This window comes from Sinohyriopsis cumingii, chromosome 7 (assembly GCF_028554795.1).
Source record: "Sinohyriopsis cumingii isolate HCF-2022 chromosome 7, ASM2855479v2, whole genome shotgun sequence".
Taxonomy (NCBI): Eukaryota; Metazoa; Mollusca; class Bivalvia; order Unionida; family Unionidae; genus Sinohyriopsis; species Sinohyriopsis cumingii.
Window position 1 is genome coordinate 26255684 of NC_142967.1, and position 22999 is coordinate 26278682.

The window sequence follows — 22999 nt, forward strand, 5'->3', positions numbered from 1 at the left end:
AAACCTCATAATGACCAACATGAATCAGAGGTCAATATGATAAGTTTACAGGTTCATAAAACCTCATAATGACCAACATGAATCAGAGGTCAATATGATAAGTTTACTTGTTCATAAAACCTAAGAATGACCAACATGAATCAGAGGTCAATATAAGTTTACAGGTTCATAAAACCTCATAATGACCAACATGAATCAGAGGTCAATATGACAATTTACAGGTTCATAAAACCTCATAATGACCAGCATGAATCAGAGGTCAATATGACAATTTACAGGTTCATAAAACCTCATAATGACCAACATGAATCAGAGGTCAATATGATAAGTTTGCTGGTTCATAAAACCTCATAATGACCAACATGAATCAGAGGTCAATATGATAAGTTTACAGGTTCATAAAACCTCATAATGACCAACATGAATCAGAGGTCAATATGATAAGTTTAACGGTTTACAAAACTTCATATTAGCTGAAACAAAGGTATATAATTATTTTATTACATGATTTAATGCAGTTTGTTAAAAATGTTACTTGTTTAAGTATAGATGAAATGCCATTTTAAATAAATGATGCTACAATGTTATGATGACATGACAGTGCAATATTGTAAATTGTGTCACATCACATGACACCATCTCAGCCAATTGAAAAGGGACTCTCATCAGAATCATGTAATAGTATATGATATTTTGATACTAAATTTGTAATATGGTGAACAGGTTTCAAAAGTTAAAATGGCAAGCTATGAAAAATATCAACAATATAAAGATATCATAGGGTAATGAAATAGGCACACGTTACATCAACCATTCTTTTTGAGTCTTTCATTCTGTTAAAAGTAACAAGTTATTAATCAGAATATAATTAATAAAACAATTGACAAGTATTGTAACTTTCTGGGATGAATTAATACAGTTTATAAAGTCTGCTGCACCATCTATATAAACTTCTTTAATATATATTTATTTGTATACTTGTTTGCTAGAATCAAATTCAACTGTCTCTCACAACAGCTTCTGCACTTTGATCATTTATTTTAGTTTCTGAACACCGATCATTAGTTCTAAAATCTTATTTCTCTAGTAAGTAATCTTCTTCCAGTTATGACCCCGCTCCCCCGAAAAGAAAAACGTAAGCATGTAGCAGCATGCTATTAGTCTGATGACAATGGATTATAAGAACGATGATCTGCAGGGTTCTGATTACAGTATATGGTACATTAAACTGGATGAAAGGAATGAACATAAATTGTGTGATATTAAGGACTCTCTGGCATGCCACAACAGGCATAAAATATATATTTTCTTTGAGGTGGATGCATCAAAAACACTGAATGGGAGTCCAAAGGAGCAATACACACTACCAGTACATGTCAATTACTTAACATGAAAACCAATATTTACATTCTGAAAGAATATCATCCAATTTCCACTTGAATTTTAAACAAAGAACAGTGTCTAATTTCCACTTGAATTTTATACAAAGAACAGTGTCTAATTTCCACTTGAATTTTATACAAAAGTGTAAGACAAGTGACAGGTGAACACTAAAATTCTATGAGCAAAAAGTTAAGGTAAATGAGGGCAAGATCTGGATACAATAATTTCACAGTGCTACCTTATTCTTGTAAACCAAAAATCATGGGCCCAAATCTGTCACCAAATATATATACAATTTTTTTTAGTTATTCATGCACTAAGACCCCTCCCTCACCTGGATATAAATGCTATGATGTAAAAACAAAAATAGTTCCAATCTTGTCTGTTTGCTTTGTAATTTTAATATGGCACAATAGGATGCACCCCAAAAGTTACACAAATTAAAAAAATATTTAATGGAAGATTACATCACATGAAGACACATGTGGCTCATCTAATGATAATTTTTTGCATGGTTCATAGTGTGGCTCATATAATGAAGAAATGACTAAAAATGACTTATCTATCATTGTCATCGATGCTACAAATACGTCTTTTGGGGGGAAGTAGGTCAACAGTAACTTTGATAGCAAAGTTTTTACTGTTAGCCAACTTAGCTCTTTGCTTAAAAGGTGAATTCTTCTAATAGTTTGGGCCTATTTAACTGGAACCCCATTTATGTAGATCAGTTTATTAATAACCTAGACTAAATAAGTGTGCTGGCCAATTCATTGTTTACTTTTGTGCAGTACAATCTATGACTGTACCTCTGTCACTTTCCCAGCTAAATAACGGTAATCCTAATTTTAGGACTGGGACTACAATTTTTTACTTTGGGACTTTTTTCCAGGTTGAGAGTCTTAGATTTCAATTTTTGAAAATCCTGATCATGTTCCTCTTTGACGATTATTAGCAAATTCCAATATTCCCCCAAATACATGTAATCTGATTCAAATGTTTTAAGTTTTTTATTTGTCAACTTAGAACTTATTAAAATATTTCCATAATACTGACACAAAATATTTAAGCAATTACCTTTTATGAGCATTTCCTACTGAAATAATATACTGTTAGCATTTTCTAAACAAAAGCTGCCAAACTATCTCAAGGGAGGTAACCATTCTGAGTCTACACATTTAGTCTTGAAATAAAATACACTTTTCTTCCTTTAGTTAACCTGACTATTTCAAGACCAAAACATCTCAATATAGCAAAATGCCTATTGTTAGAAACTCAAATAATTCTTAGAAGAGAAGAATAGACAGCAGGTAATAGGTTTAAAAGGATCCCTCCAAGCCAAAAATAATTTTTTTTCTCCCATTGATCGATATACATATTAATCGAATTCTTCAAATAACAAATCCTAAAAATCAGTAAGTAAATTTTTATTTTTACTCTGTACAATAGCGCTACCAGTAAAAAAAAGTTTAATAAATAAAACAAATGTGGAGAAACATACTCACATTTAACACAGAAAATACAAAATATTCAAAGTTAAAAGAAATGAGAGGAATGGTAAACCATTTCCTTACATAAATAAACCTTCTTCTTTCTCACATCAAAGCTGTACTGCCCACAATGGATATTTGTCATTATTTAAACAAGGGTGTTGTGAAAGACATATTATATGCTCATCCGGTGTCTATATGCAAACAAGGGTGTTGTGAATGACACATGCCCATCATGTGTTTAATGGTGATCAATGTAAGCACTTTCGTTGACTTCGGAGATAAATGACTGAGTTGTCCCAAGGACCTCACCTTTGGTCATGTTATGTAGTTCTGAACAAAATTTAAAGTGCACAAAAACATCCTTTTATTATCAGACTTATTACATAACTGCTGACCATAATACCCAAGAATCTGTGGTTTCCTTATCATACAATGTGCAAGCTATTCACAAAATTTGGTGAAGAAACTAAATCGAGAACATAAGCTATAGCGCAAAAGATAATTTTTCATTGAGCCTCAACTACCTTGACCCTTAGACCCCAAAATCAATTACCTTCTTCCATACCTGAAGAAAAAGCCCACCACAAACTATGGCCAAATCTTTACCAAATCTTTAAATCAACTGGAAGGTTTTGTGAAGGTACATGGTCATTAAAAACATTTTTGTGTAGGACCCATATTTCTGTCACATTTGCCTTGACATTTCGCTTTTTCATCCTAAACTCAACAGGCTTATTCCATTACCTAAGTGCAAGCCATCCACATACATGTAGTTTGGTCCAGATACGTGAAGTAGCGTGTTATTGTGCAGAACCCATTTTATTCTTTTGGGCTCAATGTCCTTAACCTTTGTCATTTTTACTCCTGTGTCAATGTGGTTCTTCTTACAGCAAATGAAAGCTATCTAAAAAGTTTTGTAACTTTAGATAGTGGAGGACTTGGGCTATTGTGAGGAAACCATTTCTTTTTTATTCGCAGTGACCTTAACCATTTTAATTGCAAAGTCAATTAGTTTCTTTTTTTTTGCCCTAGGAACAAACAATCCACAAACCTTGGCAACTGCCAAGATTGGACAACTCAAGTGTACTGTACAGAAAAAGAACTGTTAACAGATGGAACGACAACATTACAGCAGCATTACATAATGCTCACCACTTTACGGAAAGTGTACTGAGAGTTAATAGATCTTCCAAAAATGATTGGTCGTACAATAAATAGTGACCATGTATATTTTGTTATGATGACCAGAGCATTTGATGACCACAGCATCTGATCACCACAGCATTTGATGACCATGTCATTTATTAAACAGGAAATATCAAGAGACATCACATTAGCAAAATTTTGTCCTATTGCTGGGAGTCAAACTGGACAACAACTCTTACAACAAGAGTCCCTCAAAAGGGGATGACACTCAAATGGCCTAAAGAATGTTTTGGAATTCAAGATAGGACCATTTGTTCCTTCTCAATGACGAGTGTTGAAACCATCCCTGATGTTTTTTAGTTATAACAAGATGTTTTAAATCAACTGTTGTGGAGGATATACTGAATAACAGATTAGCATCAACTTCATTAGGTTCAACAAGGTACCATAAGAAGTCTTCTGGTGGAAACCTCATGTTTATGTGAACTTTCATTTTGAAGGATCACCATAATAAAAGTTTCCAGATGGCTGTCATGGTGGCCATATTAGATTTCAAATTGGGGCCAATTCTGTTTAGGACTAGATAGACACCATGTCTTTTTGTGACAGCACAATGTCAATATGCACAGCCATCTAGAAGAAGTAGTTACAGCAAGATGTTCAAGATGGCTATCATGGCTGCTACATTGGAAGTTAGATCAGCACCGTTTTCATTTACTGACAGCAGGTCTCACAAGAAGTTTTTCAGGGCAAACCCCATTCTGATATAACTATTTTTTCTGATGAAATAGTGATAACTAGAGTACAAGATGGCCACTGTGTGTGTGTTTGACTTGGATTTTTAAGGTAGTTTTTAAAAAAATTAGTCATATCGCTACGAAGTCTGAAGTGTGGCACTTTATAGTGATGTCTAGCACTGGGGCATCATGCTGCAGACATGTAGCATGATATCCCATCCAGTCTCATTATCTTGACACCACGCTGACCAATCCTAACACTAACCTCTTAATGCTGAGCGCCAAGAGAGGCAGCTGTTAGTATCATTTTTGTAAGTCTTTTGTATGACTCTTCTGGGGACTGAACCCATGACCTCTCACATCCGAGGCAAATGCTCTAACCACTAGGCCATCGGAGCAGTGGATGGCCACTGTGGCAGCAATATTGGTTATTGGTTGTCTGTACAGCACCATTTGCACTGAAGACCAACTAGACATCACAAAATATTGTTAAGTTAAAAAATGTGTTGATATGACAATCCTATAAAGAGTATGGACAAGATTTTCAAGATGGTTTCTGTGGCAGCCATATTGGATGTGTAAGTGGCATTATTTTCATTTAGGACTGACCAGATATAACAAGATGTGGCAAAAATCCCATGGCAATATTAGTTTTCTGTCAGAAATACAGTACTCTCTCATTATTATGCTATGCATGTGACCCATGAAGTATATTACCTTATAGAGACATTGCATTATAATAGTGTATATGATACATTACCCCCTCATCATAATGCTGTCCACAGAAGACATGGAGTCTACTGTCTTATGGTGAGACTGCCTTATAATGAAATAAATTAATATTTACATTTAAATACATAATAAAATGGAATGCAGACCACACTTGCCTTATAACAGGAACTTCATTACAATGTAGGGCCTTATAGTGAGAATGTGCCGTACCTTGTCATTAGCGACTGAGAAGCAAAGCATCTACTGCAAAGAGTAAAGTAACCCTGGTGTACTGTAAACCGTACCTTCAATTATTTCATTTGTGTTACGATTAAATAATGAATGCAAGGTCATATTATTTGACAAAGAATTCTAGTACACTGGCAAATGCAAAGCTTTCTGATTGGTTGTATATGTCAAAATTTGAGGTAGTAAAATTCATTGTATTATTAGAAGCTGTGATGCTACTGAAGTGTCCCAACTTTCCTTGTGATGCTATTGTAATGTCCCAGCTTTCTTTGTGATGTTATTGTAATGTCCCAGCTTTCTTTGAGATGCTATTGTAATGTCCCAGCTTTCTTTGTGGTGCTATTGTAATGTCCCAGCTTTCTTTGTGATGCTATTGTAATGTCCCAGCTTTCTTTGTGATGCTATTGTAATGTCCTAGCTTTCTTTGTGGTGCTATTGTAATTTCTTAGCCTTTTTTGTGATGCTATTGTAATGTCCCACATTTCCTTGTGATGCTATTGCAATGTCTCAACTTTTCTTTTGTGATGCTATAGTTTTCTTTGTGATGCTATTGTAATGTCCCAGTTTTCTGTGTGATGTAATCACATTTTAGAGATCTTACATTTTTTACCTTTATCTGTTATTTTATAAACATTTTACAGAAATGTTACATCTTTACATTTTAAAGTTTACCTTGCTGTGCTTAGTTAAAGATTTACTTGAGAGACTTTATTATCCTAATTTTTGTGCAATTCACTTTTACTTTTGTGGAAAAAACTTTCTGTTGCCACTACACAGCCACTTTTGTGCTGAAGTGCTAAAAAGCACTAATTCCATTGTGGTGCTTTTGTAATGTCCTGATTTTCCTTGTGATGCTACTGTAAGGAACTTACTTTCCTTGCGATGCTATTGTTAATGTCCAAAATTTCCTTGTAATGCTATTGTAATGTCCCAACTTTCAATGTGATGCAGTGCTGAAGACAAATTCCATCTTTTGATTATTTAACCAGTACTGTGTTAGTATGCATTTAACCAAGTTTCAGTACTATGGTAATAGTCAAATGACAGGAATTGAGGACAATAAAAGGTTATCTCCCTTGATGCATACTTAAACTTTCATTCAAAATTTCATTTTTATACAAAAGTATAACCACCATTTACCTCCCTAAAATAATAGAAAACTATTATTGTCTAAATCAAGGAGTAAGCAGCTGACAAAAAAACTAATTGTTTCATTTTAAGTTGGTATTATTTCAAAAGATGATAATATGATATCTATTGTATTAGCAATATAAGATCTAAGCTTTCAAGATGATATGAATAATCATGTAATATGGATGATTTGCATTTGCAGTTCATGGAGATTTTTAGATTACTGTCTTGCATATGAGCATAACAGATTTTGAGTAAAGGTTACTTGTGTCAAAGTTATGTCAAAGTTCTGCATAAGCTATGGTTTAGAATGAATTGCAAAATATGTGAAATTCTTGTGATTTACTAAAAAATGTTGTACACTATTCAAACATATTTTATTGTGGAAAAACAAAGAACAGGATAGGGAATAAGTCCACACACTGCTCACTTAATGCCATGATACATTACTAAGCATACAATGACATATCATATTATTTGACAGACTAGATTCATTTTATAAATGAAATGGAATAACAAGGAATTAATTTAATATGTAAACTTGATTCTATAACACACATTTACATGTATATCATGGTACTTAATGTAATCTACCCTTTCTTACCTATCAAATTAGAATGAATAGGAATGAATCTAAATTGTGCTTAAAGCTTACATAACACTGCATTGGTTTGCTACTGTCTTGGTACTTTTTAATTATTTTTTTCAGATATAAAAGTAAATAAAGAAAAAAGTTTCTTCTTTTAAAAAAAACATGACAAAATTCTAAAATCTTATGTACCAAAGAATAGACAAAAGATTATTTTTTATGAAATGATAATATATTAATTTCATCTAATGACTAACATGAAAAACTATTGCAGCTGGGGCACACTTAGAAATGTAATATAATATGAAATGAAACTCTTTACTTGATAAGAAAGACCCTATTCATTTTGTAGGTAGATTTATCATTTCTAAATTTACAAATTCACTTTCATAATGTTGATATGAGTAAAAAAATCTTTTAAGTTTGATGTCAGATTTTTGTCTTACAGATTACTATTAACATAGATTGGCTGATTAGTGGAGGTAGATATGTAATTTTTTTATATCATTTCATTATCCATTTGTCTGAATGGCTGTATATAAAACTTATGTTGCAAGGTAATTCAATCTTATTTGTTAACCTGGATTTGAGAAACAATACAGTCTTTAAGTTACAAGGTACCATGAAGGAATTTTGCATTGTACCAATTTAATGGACAATACTGCAATCCAGTCTGGAGATAAAAGATTTACTGAATGCAGACTCGAGCATTCTTGGTAATAAAAGGGAACATACTTGAATATCAAAAATAGAATATTCATATTACAACAAAATTTACTTCATTTTAAAAAGTAACAATTTAATACTTTTAGTACATTTTTTAAGTTTTTGATTCAGGGTCTCTACTTAAGGATCTGGAAGAAAGGAATCCAGTTTTCAATTATGGGTCTTTAATTAAGAATCTGGAAGAAAAGAATCCAGAATTTGATCCTTTAACTATTTCGGCCACAATGGTTTTTTCAATGATGGTTGGCAGCTGCCTTGCTATGGTAGTTTGTTGGCATATCTCCAATGAAGGCCTTGAATCTGTATTCTAATGTTCTCCTCTTGCTTGTCAACTCTCGGTGTAAAGCTTCAGCCTACAAAAAGGCAACTAAAAGCATTATTACAACTGTACATCCTTTTCTGACCGTCTTAAAACATCAATCATTCCATTTCGTTTCATCTACTGGCATTCACTGACCACATACTGTAAATCACAATCTCCATGCATACAATGACTGCAAAATCAAAAAGAATCTTAACTGAATTCACAATCTTTTAAATTTACTTTCATGTTTATGACTTTGATGCATACATTAAAACAGTCATTAAATTAATTTAATGGACCAAATATCATAAAATATTTGATAATTCATCTTGAGATAACATATCCCCCAGTCCCCTGCTTATGTATTGGCTCATATATGACTCATCCAAAAATAACATACCTAAGTATCCTGCTTATGTATTAGCTCATTTACAATGACATATCCTGAGTCTCCTGCTAATGTAATGACTCTAGAGATGACATATCCCCAGTCCCCTGCTTATGCAATGACTCCTCGAGAAATGACATATACCCCAATCCCTTCTTATGTATTTACTCAAGAGATGACATATTCCCAGTCCCCTGCTAATGTAATGACTCTAAGTATGACATATCCCCAGTCCCCTGCTTATGTAATTGCTCTAGATATGACATACCCCAGTCCCCTGCTAATGTAATGACTCTAGAGATGACATATCCCCAGTCCCCTGCTTATGTAATGACTCTAGATATGACGTATCCCCAGTCCACTGCTAATGTAATGACTCTAGAGATGACATATCCCCAGTCCCCTGCTAATGTAATGACTCTAGATATGACATATACCCCAATCTTCTCTTACACAATGACTCTTGAAATTACATATACCCAGTCCCCTGCTAAGGTAATGACTCTAGAGATGACATATCCCCAGTCCCCTGCTTATGTACGACTCCTCTAGAAATGACATATACCCCAATCCCTTCTTATGTATTTACTCAAGAGATGACATATTCCAAGTCCCCTGCTAATGTAATGACTCTAGATATGACATATTCCCAGTCCCCTGCTAATGTAATGACTCTAGATATGACATATCACCAGTCCCCTGCTTATGTAATGACTCTAGATATGACATATCCCCAGTCTCCTGCTTATGTGATGACTCTAGAGATGACATATCCCCAGTCTCCTGCTTATGTAATGTTTCTAGAGATGACATACCCCCAGTCCCCTGTTTATGTGATGACTCTAGAGATGACATATCCCCATTCCCTGCTAATGTAACGACTCTAGAGATGACATATCCCCAGTCCCCTGCTTATGTAATGACTCTAGATATGACATATCCCCAGTCCCCTGCTAATGTAATGACTCCAGAGATGACATATCCCCAGTCCCCTGCTTATGTAATGACTCTAGATATGACATATACCCCAATCCTCTCTTACACAATGACTCTTAAAATGACATATCCCCAGTCCCCTGCTAAGGTAATGACTCTAGAGATGACATATCTCCTGCTTATGTAATGACTCTAGAGATGACATATCCTAAGTCCCTTGCTTATGTAATGACTTTAGAGATGACATATCCCCAGTCCCCTCCTAATGTATTGACTCTAGATATGACATATCCCCAGTCCCCTGCTTATATAATGACTCTAGAGATGACATAACCCCATTATCCTACATAAGTATTGACTCCAGAGATGACATATATTTGGTAAAATCATATTTGACAAATTGACAAAATATATTTGGTAATATTACGATAATGTGAATAACTGTTTCATTAAATTTATCTAAAAATAATTATCTGATTATCAAATATATAATAATATCATACAATGACTTTAATTTCACCTCATCTTAGTAAATTATCTTATAATCATAATAAATTATCTTATAGTCATAGTAAATTATCTTATAATCATAATAAATTATCTTAACTTTCATAAATATAATTCATATCCATTTGAATATATTGGGTAATAATTGTTTGTTTTTGTCTGATTGCTAGTCAGAAAGAAAAAATGTGCAGAAGTGTAAATTATAAAACTCACTGCAGCTGACTGAATTTTCAATATACTTCTGAAAAATGTTTGAATTACAAAAAATCCTGATTACTGTTGACGTAAAGAAAAAATATTTCAGGGAAAACTCAGTACCATTAAAATATGTACATCAAATATAATACAGTAAGATCAGTACATTTTTGTTTACAATTTGTGTTATTTTTATAGAAATTTTTTGTACTAATGACTGTTAGTAAAAGCAAAAGAACTTAGAACAAAAGTTCACTTTGATTTCTAGAAGTCTATGGGTTGTATTCATACACATGGCAGAATATGATTTTTGTTATAAATAATGAAAGGTTTGATGAAATGTTGCAAGCCTAGTGAAATCTGTCAGGATTAAAATAATAAGTAACAACACTCAACATTGTGAACCTATATTTTCCATTCAAATGTACATATCTAAAGCAAACACAATATAGACTGTGCATAGTACTTGTGTTTTTGCTTCTTATGTTGTCCTTTGTATCTTTTATGGCTATGAAAAAGGAATCGGTAGATTTGCTCTTTTCTACAAGGTGAACTTTCCTTAATACCAATTTTCTATTATCTATATGCTGTAAGCACAGTGGTAGATTTGCTCTTTTCTACAAGGTGAACTTTCCTTAATACCAATTTTCTATTATCATCTATGTGCTGTAAACACGGCTGTGACTCACTGACAACATACATGGTCTGATGTGGTATTAAAGCCATTGAGACTGGCATCCAGATTAACTCCGACCAGAAATGCAAACATTTAGATGATTAGGCAATTGAACAGACTATACCGTATCTTAGGGTACTAGTGTTCTTGATCTAAATTAGTCACATTGCCATTCATAACTGTAACGTTTAACTTTGTATTGAAGAGGTGAGAACTCTTTTAATGGTATCTACTACATTAAGTGGCTGACTAATTTGGAATGTCTTTCAAGTACATCTACTGCAACATTTCCTATGGTGCCAAGTTACTAGTAACCTAAGCCAGAGAAAAAGTCCTGAAAAGTTAGCACTAATAAGTAACTTAGTAAGGCTGATAATTTTGAAATTAGTCTGTTATGTAAAGAATGAAAGATCCATTTTATTATGATAGAAATGGTAACTAGCTGAATTAGTCAATTGTAATCATGGTATACCAAACTTGCAAGCAATTCTACATTGGATTCTAATTAGAATTGTAATTAAATCAATTGCAGAGTAAGATCTAGAAAATAATCAGGAATTTAAGCCAACCCCAACCCCCTTTTCCAGTCAAAATATTGTCATTTGTCTTTTGAGTTCAAAGAGGACCATGACATCCCTAACTGGTTTGTACTCTATAAGCACATGAGTGGCTGATTAGGCCAATTTGTGCTCTCTGCTGTCAGTGGCACTGGACAGGATATACCACTTGGGGCTGCTTGACCAAAAGAGATGTGATGCAGTTGCTACTCATGTTTCTGCACTCTCTCTGCAATTCTCCTCAGCTCATAGTCTAGAACACCAGCATGGATGAGATTGTGCCAGGTGGAACAATACTGTGCAAGATCTTCCCAAGACTCAGGGACAGTGTTGAATTGTGTCGATGATGACTTGAGGGAGGTTTTGAAGTGTTTTTTCTGACCTTCCATTAAGATCACCAAAGAAGATCTTCTGTGGCAGTCACTCATCTGACAAGCTGGTGATGTGGCCTGCCATTGTCAACTGTGATTTCATCAGCAAAGTGTGGATGCTTGGAATATTTGCCAATGTGAGAACCTCAATGCTTGAAATATTCGTCCTGCCATCTTACCCTAATCACTTTTGTCAGGCAGCCCATGTGAAAGTGGTTCAGCTTCTTGGCATGGCTTCTGTACACCATCCAGGTGTCGCAAGCATGCAGCTGTGTTGGCAACACAGTAGCTTTGTTGACCTTCAGTTTTGTTTGCAGGATTATGTCTCTGTGCTCCCACATATCTGTGCATAGTAGGTCAAAGGCAATGCATGCTTCGGCAATTCTGGTATTGTTTTTTTCATCAATGCTGAAGCATGCTGCTCAAGTAGGTGAAATAGTCCACTGTCTGGAGGGCATGGCCATTCACTCTGATGGTACACGCTGTGTTCGGCTTCCTTGTGCTGGTTGGTGTATCATCTCTGTCTTTTTGATACTGATTGTGAGAAAAAGATGAGAAATGATCCATACTCTGTTGCATGTCAGACTCAGATCTGACATTCAGGAAATAGTCATCAGCAAATGTGTCACATTCACGTCCAGTAACATTAACCACGCAATGAAAGGCTTACCATTGGTCCTGTGACTGGGAATGATTCAGATGTCTAACCATTATGCATGATGAAAGCAAACATGCCATCATGGAATCACCAAACCATTGGTGATTGGTTTGGTGATTCCATCACTTACTGTGTCAAAGGCTTCATCAGGTCAATGGACATTGTGTAAAAGGTGGAGTTCTGTTCCTGGCACTTTTCTTGGAGTTGATGAGTTGCAAACACCATGTATGTGGTCCTTTGTCCCTACCTGAATCCACACTGACTCCCAGGGAGAAGTACTTGATCCGAGTAATGCACAAGGTGATTCAACAGATTCTGATAAGGATTCTACCAGTTATTGACAACAAGGAGATACCCTGATTGCCTGTTACCTTTCCACTTGTAAAAGTGGACAGTGGATCCATCCTTGCACTCCTAAGGTACAATTCCACATCCACTGGAAGAGTTCCATCAGTTTCTGTGCCTGATGAAAACTTCTGGCTTTGTAGACTTCTGCTGGTATAGCATCAACTCCTGGTGCTTTGCTATTTGACAATATGTCAATAACTTTCTAAGTTTCAATCAGTACTGGAGGATCAGCAACAGATTTGTTGATTTCCAGTTGGGTCAGTCAGTAAACTGCATCCCCACTGACAGATGATTGCTAATTGAAAATTTTGTTGTAGTGTTCTGCTCATATTTGTAAGAATCTTTTCTTTGTCACTAAGTATTGTAGTTCCATCAGGGTTCAACATTAGACATTTTCTTGATGATGGAGGCCCATAAGTTGTCTTCAGAGTATTACAATCATTTTGTTTAGAGTCTGTATAGGACTAAATCTTATCTGCCCTGTTGTTCAAACATGAATCTTGTATCTTCTGAGTTTGCATTGGACAGTGCTCTTGTTGTTCAAGGCTGCCTTCTTGGATCATGAAGTGCTGTCTTTGAAACAGACATTATGCAGCTGACATTTCTCAGTCAGCAGTCTCCATATGGCAGCATTACTTGCATCAAACCCATCTTGAGTTGATGTTTATGTTTAGTGGGACTGAGAGTTTTGGCTGCAGCCAAGTAGGCAGAATCTATGAAGGATGCCCAGTTTCCCTTGAAATTCTTAGAGTTAACACAAATTGTTCCTAGCTGGCTCCACAGTTTTTCAACAAATGATTGTTTCACACTCTTCTGTTTCAATTTACAGCGAGTATTCTGGGCACTACTTTGCCTTGTGGTCATCTGCTAGGTTAAATTTGGGAACTGAGCTTGGAGACAATGTGTCTGTGGTCAGTCCAGCATTCTGCACTTCTCATGGCCTCATCACTCAGACATTCTGTGTGTCTCTTCTCCTAAGGGTGATATAGTCAATAAGATGCCAAAGCATGGGTATATCCAAAACATTTTGATGCAGTCTGTAGGCAGAATCTTTTGAATGATTAATAGGTTGTGTTCAGCTCATTTCTCAGCAAGATTTCATTGCTGTAGCATTGCCCAAAACTATTTTTGTTGATGATGCCTTGCCATGTCTGATAATCTGTGACAACTGTAGCAATGAAGTCACCAAGGATGAAGAGCTTGCCTACTTGTGGTACTTCTACAATAAGAGACTCCAGGTCTTCATAAAATTTGTTCCTGATCTCATCTGGGTTGGTCATGGTGGGTGAATAGATGCTAATGATAACTGCATATTATTTTCAAGACAGTGGGAGTCTCATATGCATTAATTAGAATATCATTCATGTCCTTTGGGAGATTGTGAACCTACTGTGATATGACTGCAAACCCAACATCAGCTTTACATCCCTCTTCTTTAGCTGGCCACTCAGATGGTGTCGCCGGCTCCTATTTCAGTGAATCATCCTTCCTCAGCTTAGCAAGTTTTAATCAAGGCCACTATTTGGATGTGAATCTGGCTGAATCTCTACCAACCAGAATTGTTCTTCTCTCGGGTCTATATGCTGATGTACTGTGTCCATCAGTGTGTGCACATTTCAGGTAATGCTAGAGGGTGGCATCACCTTTGACTTCTTGTTCAATCTTTTTACCACTAAGGTGATATCCCCATCATCATAGTATCTTGACATAAAGCATGCACCATATAGGGAATCTTTTCAAGCCCTTTCCTCATGTTACAGAGGTGAGCAGCGTGATCCTAAATATGGTTATTCAGTTACCCAGGGAGCTACTGAGTTCCACTAATACTTGTACTTCAGTCCAGTAAAAGGTACCCCTGTGCCCTGAGCCACCTGTGCAGGGCTGCAGCTACAGCTCTGTTTATCCACACCTGTGGCTATGCTGATGACCATTACTACAATATCTGATGGTATCTGCTGAGATAGGGAATAATGTGTGTGTGAGTTGGATTTAAGTGAGGGAAAGTTGCACAAAGTCACTTTCTCATCCAGGCCTGTTGGAATCCAGTGTTATAACAATGCGAGATCTCTAGAGAAAAGTCTGGATGCAATGGATGAACTTCAGTTTCTTTTATACTTGAGATGACAATCTGCACTGTCCAAACAGATCTCGTCATCTGCCTTCATGCCACCTGATCCACCTGAGAGGACTTCCAGATGAAACCAGGTGTAGCAGTACACTCTGGGAACTGTCTACTGTTCTTATGGTAGGAGGCATAACCTGCCTTGTCCAATAAGTCAAAACAGCCTACTTTCAACGTAAAAACAAAGAAACATGTCAAATTTATGCAAAACAACCACACATTTTATACTGGAACACCTAAGAAAATAACTTTCACCTACCCCTGTATTTGACTGGATGACAGTTGAGAACATACATTTGTCTTCCAAACTGAGTAACAACCTTGATTATATGAACTCAAATTAGGGCCATACAAATATTGGAATAGATAAATGTTCAAACAAATTAATACTTTGGATATACAGCATGTAATAAGGAAAATGTTTCTAAATAATCAGTATTAATATTGAAAAACTTGCTGTAGTGATCATATATATATATATATATATATATATATATATATATATATATATATATACACACACACACACACACACATATATATATATATATATATATATATATATATATATATATATATATATATATATATATACACACACACACACATATATATATATATATACACATATATATATATATTCCTTGATTGCTCCATATTATCAAGATAGTATAAAGATTGTCAGGATTAATGGAAATATTAGAGCTGTTTTAACATCACATAGAATTAAATCTAGGCTACAATTAAAGTATTGACATACAGAGGAGTCTAGTTTTACCATCTTACCTAATCTAAGGGCCCCATCTGTGGGTTTTACCATCTTACCTGATCTAAGTACCCCATCTGTGGGTTTCTTCATATTCCTTATAGTACTTGTTTTGTTCTAAGTCACAAGAAAATAACTGACAGGCTTCTAAATTGTTCACAAAATAGTTTGCAGAGAGATTAGAAAATGTGGCTCATTATGACCTCAAATACTCTGTAATAACTTATAATATTATACCTCTGTATAAAGCAATTCAAGTCAGCATATAAAGTGTACTGTGTACAATTGTAAGTTAGTTTGTTCTATACTGGGTAGCTTAATTATACACTTTCAATTTAAGATGTATACAGTTATTCCTCACTAGAATGCAATTCAAGTCAGCATATAAAGTGTACTGTGTACAATTGTAAGTTAGTTTGTTCTATACTGGGTAGCTTAATTATAGTTACAATTTAAGAAGTATACAGTTATTCCTCACTTGAATGCAATTCAAGTCAGCCATATAAAATGTACTGAGACTTAGCTCTGGTGGCCTAGTGGTTTGAGCATCTGCCTCGGATGAGGAAGGTTGTGGTTTGAGCCCAGGCCGAATCATAGCAAACACTTACAGATATGGTACCAACTGCTGCCTCGCTAGGTGCTCAGCATTAAGAGGTTAGAGTTAGGAAGGGTCAGCCTGGTGTCAGGATAATGTGCCTGGGTGGGACATCATGCTACATGTCTGCTGCATAACACCACATTGCTAGATATCACGATAAGGACCGAAAAGTAGTTAAAGCTACGCTAAAAATCCAAAACACACACACTTACACATAAACTGTACTGTGTGTAACTGTAAGAGAGGTCACTCTATACAGAGGTTGTTATACAGCTGTAACTTAATACTACTCAAGTCAAGTAAAGTGCAAAGTGCACAAATGCAAGGACACTATATTATACTGAGGTAGCTTTCAAATCAAAAGCAGGTCATCTACAAAATGGAATTCAGGGCAATCACTACATTTATAATATGAGAAATGACACTATAATGTGTGTTATAGTCAGGGACTATGGTATATTGTTTTGAACACTTATTCTTTACACTTTACATACAGACATTTGTGTATATTATGATAGTGATGGAGTTACAATTTTGTAATTAAAAAAAAGAAAACTACCCTCTTTAATTACATTAGGACTGCAAGAATGGGAAAAGATAAAATACTGAATTCAAGCCCAAGGGTAGACAGTTTTTGGTTTGTTTTTACTTTTTTTCTAGCCCATTGGTTATCCCTCGGCAACCTGCTTTGAGACATATATATATATACATTGTACTGGGTGTATGATGCATGATTTAAGATCTTTATAAGGGATATGTACATTTTTATAGAGGAGATGTACATTTTTAAAGGGGGATGTATATTTTTATAAGGGGAGATGTACAGTACATTTTTATAAGCAGGATGTACATTTTTATAGGGGAGATGTACATTTTTATAGGGGATGTAAATTTTTATAAGGGGGAATATACAATTTTATAAGGGGTCCAGATGTCCATTTTTAAAAGGGGATGTATATTTTTTAAGATGGAATTACTTTTTTATGTGGGGGTGGGTGGGGAATGTACACTTTTATAAGGGGGGATGCACATTTTTTATGGAGGAATGTACATTCTGTATGGGGTCAGTATTCATATGAGATCAGAATCTATAAACATACCCCTTATATTCTTCAAGAAAATGAGGTACCAGATGACCAAGTGGTCTAAAGTGCTTGACTTTACAGATCATGTGCACATCTCACCTGTGTGAGTTTAAGTCTCAACTGGACTAATCTGGGATTAGCAAGAAAATCTTGCCAGTAGCTTCCTATGGGTCAGTTGTTCCTCCTGGGGTCCACCATGTCAAGCCTATCATGTGTTATAAATGTTGTTAAACCCCCCAAAACCAAACAACTACAACAAACATGTTTGTGAAAAATAGCTTTAATAAACAGAGATAAAATTTAGACTAGCTTAGCTTGATTATTGGTAGAGTAGCAGTGATTTGTGTGAGATGACAATGACAAAATGTCACATGCATTTAAGAACTGCAGGTAACAACAGGCACATTACTACAAATTACTGAAAACTGCATGCAACAGCAGAGACATTACCACAGAATACAAAAAACTGCAGATAACAGCAGAGACATTACCACAGAATACCAGAAACTGCAGGTAACATCAGATATATTACCACCAAATACCAAAGACTGCATGTAACAGCAGACATTAACAAAGAATACTGAAAAATGAAAGTAACAGCAGAGATGTTACCACAGAATACTGAGAACTGCAGGTAACAGTAGAGACATTACCATAGAATACTGAGAACTGCAGGTAACAGTAGAGACATTACCATAGAATACTGAGAACTGCAGGTAACAGTAGAGACATTACCATAGAATACTGAGAACTGCAGGTAACAGTAGAGACATTACCATAGAATATCGAGAACTGCATGTAAATGCAGAGACTTTACCACCAAATACTACATACGGCATGTCCACCATAGTATAACCTAAGTGCAGTTGGTAAAATGCTTTCAATAGCTAGATATCAATGAAAGTGCTTCAATGCCCTGTTGCAAAAGGTTACTCAATATATGCTTCTCAGTATATATACCCGGTAGTCAAGTATTTACCTGATCAGTTAAGTTTTGGTATTAGTGATGAATGTTACTATTGTTATTACGTTATGACAAACAGGCTGCACACTTTTCATCTGCTTCCTCACTCTTAAGGGGAGGGGAGCATTCAATTTATTGGATATTTGTGAAAATTACATATCCTGGAAAAAAGACTGATGAAATAACACATCTTTTAACTGGTCTCTGATGTTAGTAATTAAATGCCCAACATTAGTCTCCACATTAAGGAATAACACCAGTTCCAATTATAAATATCTGGCATTACTAATAAAATTATCATCAGTCCTGCCAATGCAAAATGTGTTACAAGTTTACAAAGTAGGTAATTCATTTCTGATCTTAATCAACAAAAGTTACTGTTAACTGCAAACAACACTTCACTAGTCCTGCTAGCAGAAAATGTCTTACAAATCAACATAAACATATTTGCGATCATAATTGCACACATCCTTGTAACTGTTATCAGTCAAATGTCCTGCTAATTGAAAGTGTCACACAAGTCAAAAATATGTATCTAATCTACTTGAGATCAATTAAAAAATAATCACACAATTCACATACACACACTCAGTGGGTTGGTAATGCTGACTAATGATAATCCATCCTGTATAAATAGGTAACACAAGGGCCAATTTAAAAAATCAAATGTCTGTCAATGGAAAGTATATACGCTATCTTATAATTTTAGCATTATCCCTTTTAAAAAATATTTTGGTGTTGTCCAACCAGACTTAGCCATTGGAAAAAATGATTGCTTGGCATTAGTTGTCCTGGGCTTTTTCTATCCATGAAGCCTTCCATATACATTTAAAAGATATAATTTGCATTCATGTACAAATTAATTGCACTGATCCATTTTCCTCCAATATCTGTATTTGCTGATGAAATTTGCTAGTCAAATATGTGTCAAGAAAATCAAGACTGATGATACAAACTTTTAATAAAGTTTTGTACATAAATACATATAATTCCTTTAATTTATATTCCTGACCTCATTATAACTCATCAAACACTTCAAAAGTGCACACTCAAATTGACAAGTAACAATTTATGAGAAAAAAAACTTTTGACAAAGATGAGTTTTGGTAAAGTTGTGGAGTTTGTGAATATTTGGGTACTACCTCATATTTTCAAACCATCTGGGCACATACTCAAGCTCAAGTTCAAAAACTAAAAATGTATTATCAAACATAAGTGTATAACAATGTCCTTACTTTAGTTTAAGTGGGATTTTTGTTGCTCTTAAAAATTTTTTTCAAATTTTACAAAATGGAAACAATTTTATTTGGTTTCTATAATTAGGAAACACATGCATGTAACTGATTCATGCATCTTTGAAATCAAAGTTCAAAGTTTTGAGATATTCTTACAGTGTCATCTCACAATATGGCACTAAAGTATCAGCATTAAACCTCATCATAAATTGCATACCTCTTATGAGGCATCACAACTGTCACAGCATAAACCTCCTCAAAAATGCCATATGTCTCATGAGTAGGCACTACAATCACAACATTACACATCATCATAAAATGCCATATTCTTATGAGTAGACACTACAAATGCAGCATTAAACCTCCTCAAAAATGCCATATGTCTTATGAGTAGGCACTACAATCACAACATAAAACCTCATCATAAAATGGCATATGTCTTATGAGTAGGCATAGTGTAGTAATCACAACATTATACCTCATTATAAAATGCATATTCTTATGAGTAGACACTACAAACACAGCATTAAACCTCATCATAAAATGCCATATGTCTTATGAGCATGCACTGTAATCACAGCATTACTCCTCATCATAAAATGCCATATGTCTTATGAGTAGGCATTGTAATCACAGCATTACACCTCATCATAAAGTGCCATGTCTTATGAGTAGGCATTGTAATCACAGCATTACACCTCATCATAAAATGCCATATGTCTTATGAGTAGGCATTGTAATCACAGCATTAAACCTCATCATAAAATGCCATATGTCTCATGAGTAGGCACTGTAATCACAGCATTACACCTCATCATAAAATGCCATATGTCTTCTGAGTAGGCATTGCAATCACAGCATTACACCTCATCATAAAATGCCATATGTCTTATGAGTAGGCACTGTAATCACAGCATTACACCTCATCATAAAATGCCATGTCTTCTGAGCAGGCATAGTAAACACAGCATTACACCTCATCATAAAATGCCATATGTCTTATGAGTAGGCACTGTAATCACGGCATTACACCTCATCATAAAATACAATATGTCTTATGAGTTAAGGCATTGTAATCACAGCACTACACCTCATCATAAAATGCCATATGTCTTCTGAGTAGGCATTGCTATCACAGCATTACACCTCATCATAAAATGCCATATGTCTTCTGAGCAGGCATAGTAAACACAGCATTACACCTCATCATAAAATGCCATATGTCTTATGAGTAGGCACTGTAATCACAGCATTACATCTCATCATAAAATGCCATATGTCTTATGAGTAGGCATTGTAATCACAGCACTACACCTCATCATAAAACACCATATGTCTTATGAGCAGGCATTGTAATCACAGCATTACACCTCTTAAAACATGTTTCATCTCCACACCTGGCAATATATGGAAATCCTGAATTTGCTAATTTTTCATTATTTATTATAAATGTAATATTTATGTCAATTTTTGAAATGTGACTCTTCAAACTCTTGATTCTTAAGGAGGATTTCGTAGTCTATTTTCTATTCCTGACCTCATATACTCATTAAATGCCTCAACCTGATTGTGCAATCAAATCAAATAAATTAACAATTTAAGAAATAAAAAATGTATGTTAAAGGAAATTTTGAATTTGGGAAGGTGAGGAGTTTTGTGAATACTGAGGCCCTGTCTCTTATTTTCAAACCTTTTAGGCACGTAATCAAGTTCAAATTCAATAATTATTACCAAACTTGAGTACACAACTATGTCCTTACTAGTAAAGGAAGTATAAGTATGTATGTACATTAATTTTATTTCAGACAATTCTATAAAACTGTCCTTATCTAAATTCAAGTTACAGAATGATATGATTTCTTTGATTTGAGCCTGAGTGTGTGATTTATAATCTTTTTTTGGAAACACTGGGCATGATGGTTTCCTGACCATAAACATGATGAAGTAATTGGTTTCCTTACCATCACATAGTACCTGATGCGCACAATGGTTTCCTGACCATGACATGGTCCTGATGTAGTAAATGGTTCCCTGACCATGACAATCAGGCCTGATGTACACAATGGTTTCCTGACCACGACATGGTCCTGATGTAGTAAATGGTTCCCTGACCATGACAATGAGGCCTAATGTACACAATGGTTTCCTGACCATGACATGGTCCTGATGTAGTAAATGGTTCCCTGACCATGACAATGAGGCCTGATGTACACAATTGTTTCTTGACCATGACATGGGACCTGACGTAGTAAATTGTTCCCTTTCCATGACATGAAGAATGATACATGTATAGTAAACTAAATTGTTCCCTTTCCATGACATGAACAATGATACATGTATAGTAAACTAAATTGTTCCCTTACCATGACATGAAGAATGATATAGTAAACTAAATTGTTCCCTTACCATGACATGAAGAATGATATAGTAAACTAAACTGTTCCCTTACCATGACATGATTGATGTAATATTATAGTTCCCTGACCATGACTATGGGGCCTGATGTACACAATGGTTTCTTGACCATGACACGAGGCCTGATGTAGTAAATGGTCCTTGACTGCTTGAAATGATCAGTGATGATTAGATTATCATATTGAGAAAATCTTAATGCAACCTGCATGTAAGTAACCTAAAACTCTACTTACTATAACGTTTGTCCAAGTCTGCATTATGTCAGCATGAGCTTAGTCCATGTTTAAGTCAGACCAGAATGACCTTGAACTTTAGTGCTAAACAAATTACTGCTTTGCTTTGAACGACCTGTATTGGGTAAAACAGCATACCAACTTAATCCATTCAACCATTGACATTAAAAATGTTTCAACATCCATTGAAGTTTCTCATACAAATTAATCAGCATCAACCTGAATTTGCATTTGTGCTGAATTCACAAAATGTCTGACTACTGATATGTTCCTTAACAGCTGAATAATGATGTGTATATGTAAAAAGAAACTACTTTTAATGATCTCAAATTTTTAAACTCTTCATGATACTGAGGTATTTTTAACAGAAAAAAATCACAAGTTAAGGTTAAAATAAAGAATTATTTGAAGTTAACATCATCTCCTTTCTCATAAGATTATTGATTTATCAGGAATTCAATTGATATAAAATATTCATG

General features: G+C 34.9%; 1 protein-coding gene across 3 annotated transcripts in view; it reads right to left on the minus strand.

The window, feature by feature from the left end:
- Window positions 1-8375: 8375 nt before the first annotated feature.
- The window catches only part of LOC149794928 (uncharacterized), a 137691-nt gene continuing 123067 nt past the window's right edge, over window positions 8376-22999 (minus strand). For 2 of the 3 annotated variants that reach the window (XR_016422214.1, XR_016422213.1), the window contains 2 exons: window positions 22521-22635; window positions 8376-8515 (listed from right to left, as the gene is read on the minus strand). Coding sequence is in view for 1 of the 3 variants with exons in the window: in XM_089964568.1 (XP_089820694.1) it covers window positions 8511-8515 (5 nt within the window). In the remaining 2 variants the exon portion in view is untranslated. The remainder of the gene's footprint in view (window positions 8516-22520; window positions 22636-22999) is intronic. The other variant, XM_089964568.1, reaches the window with a different exon arrangement.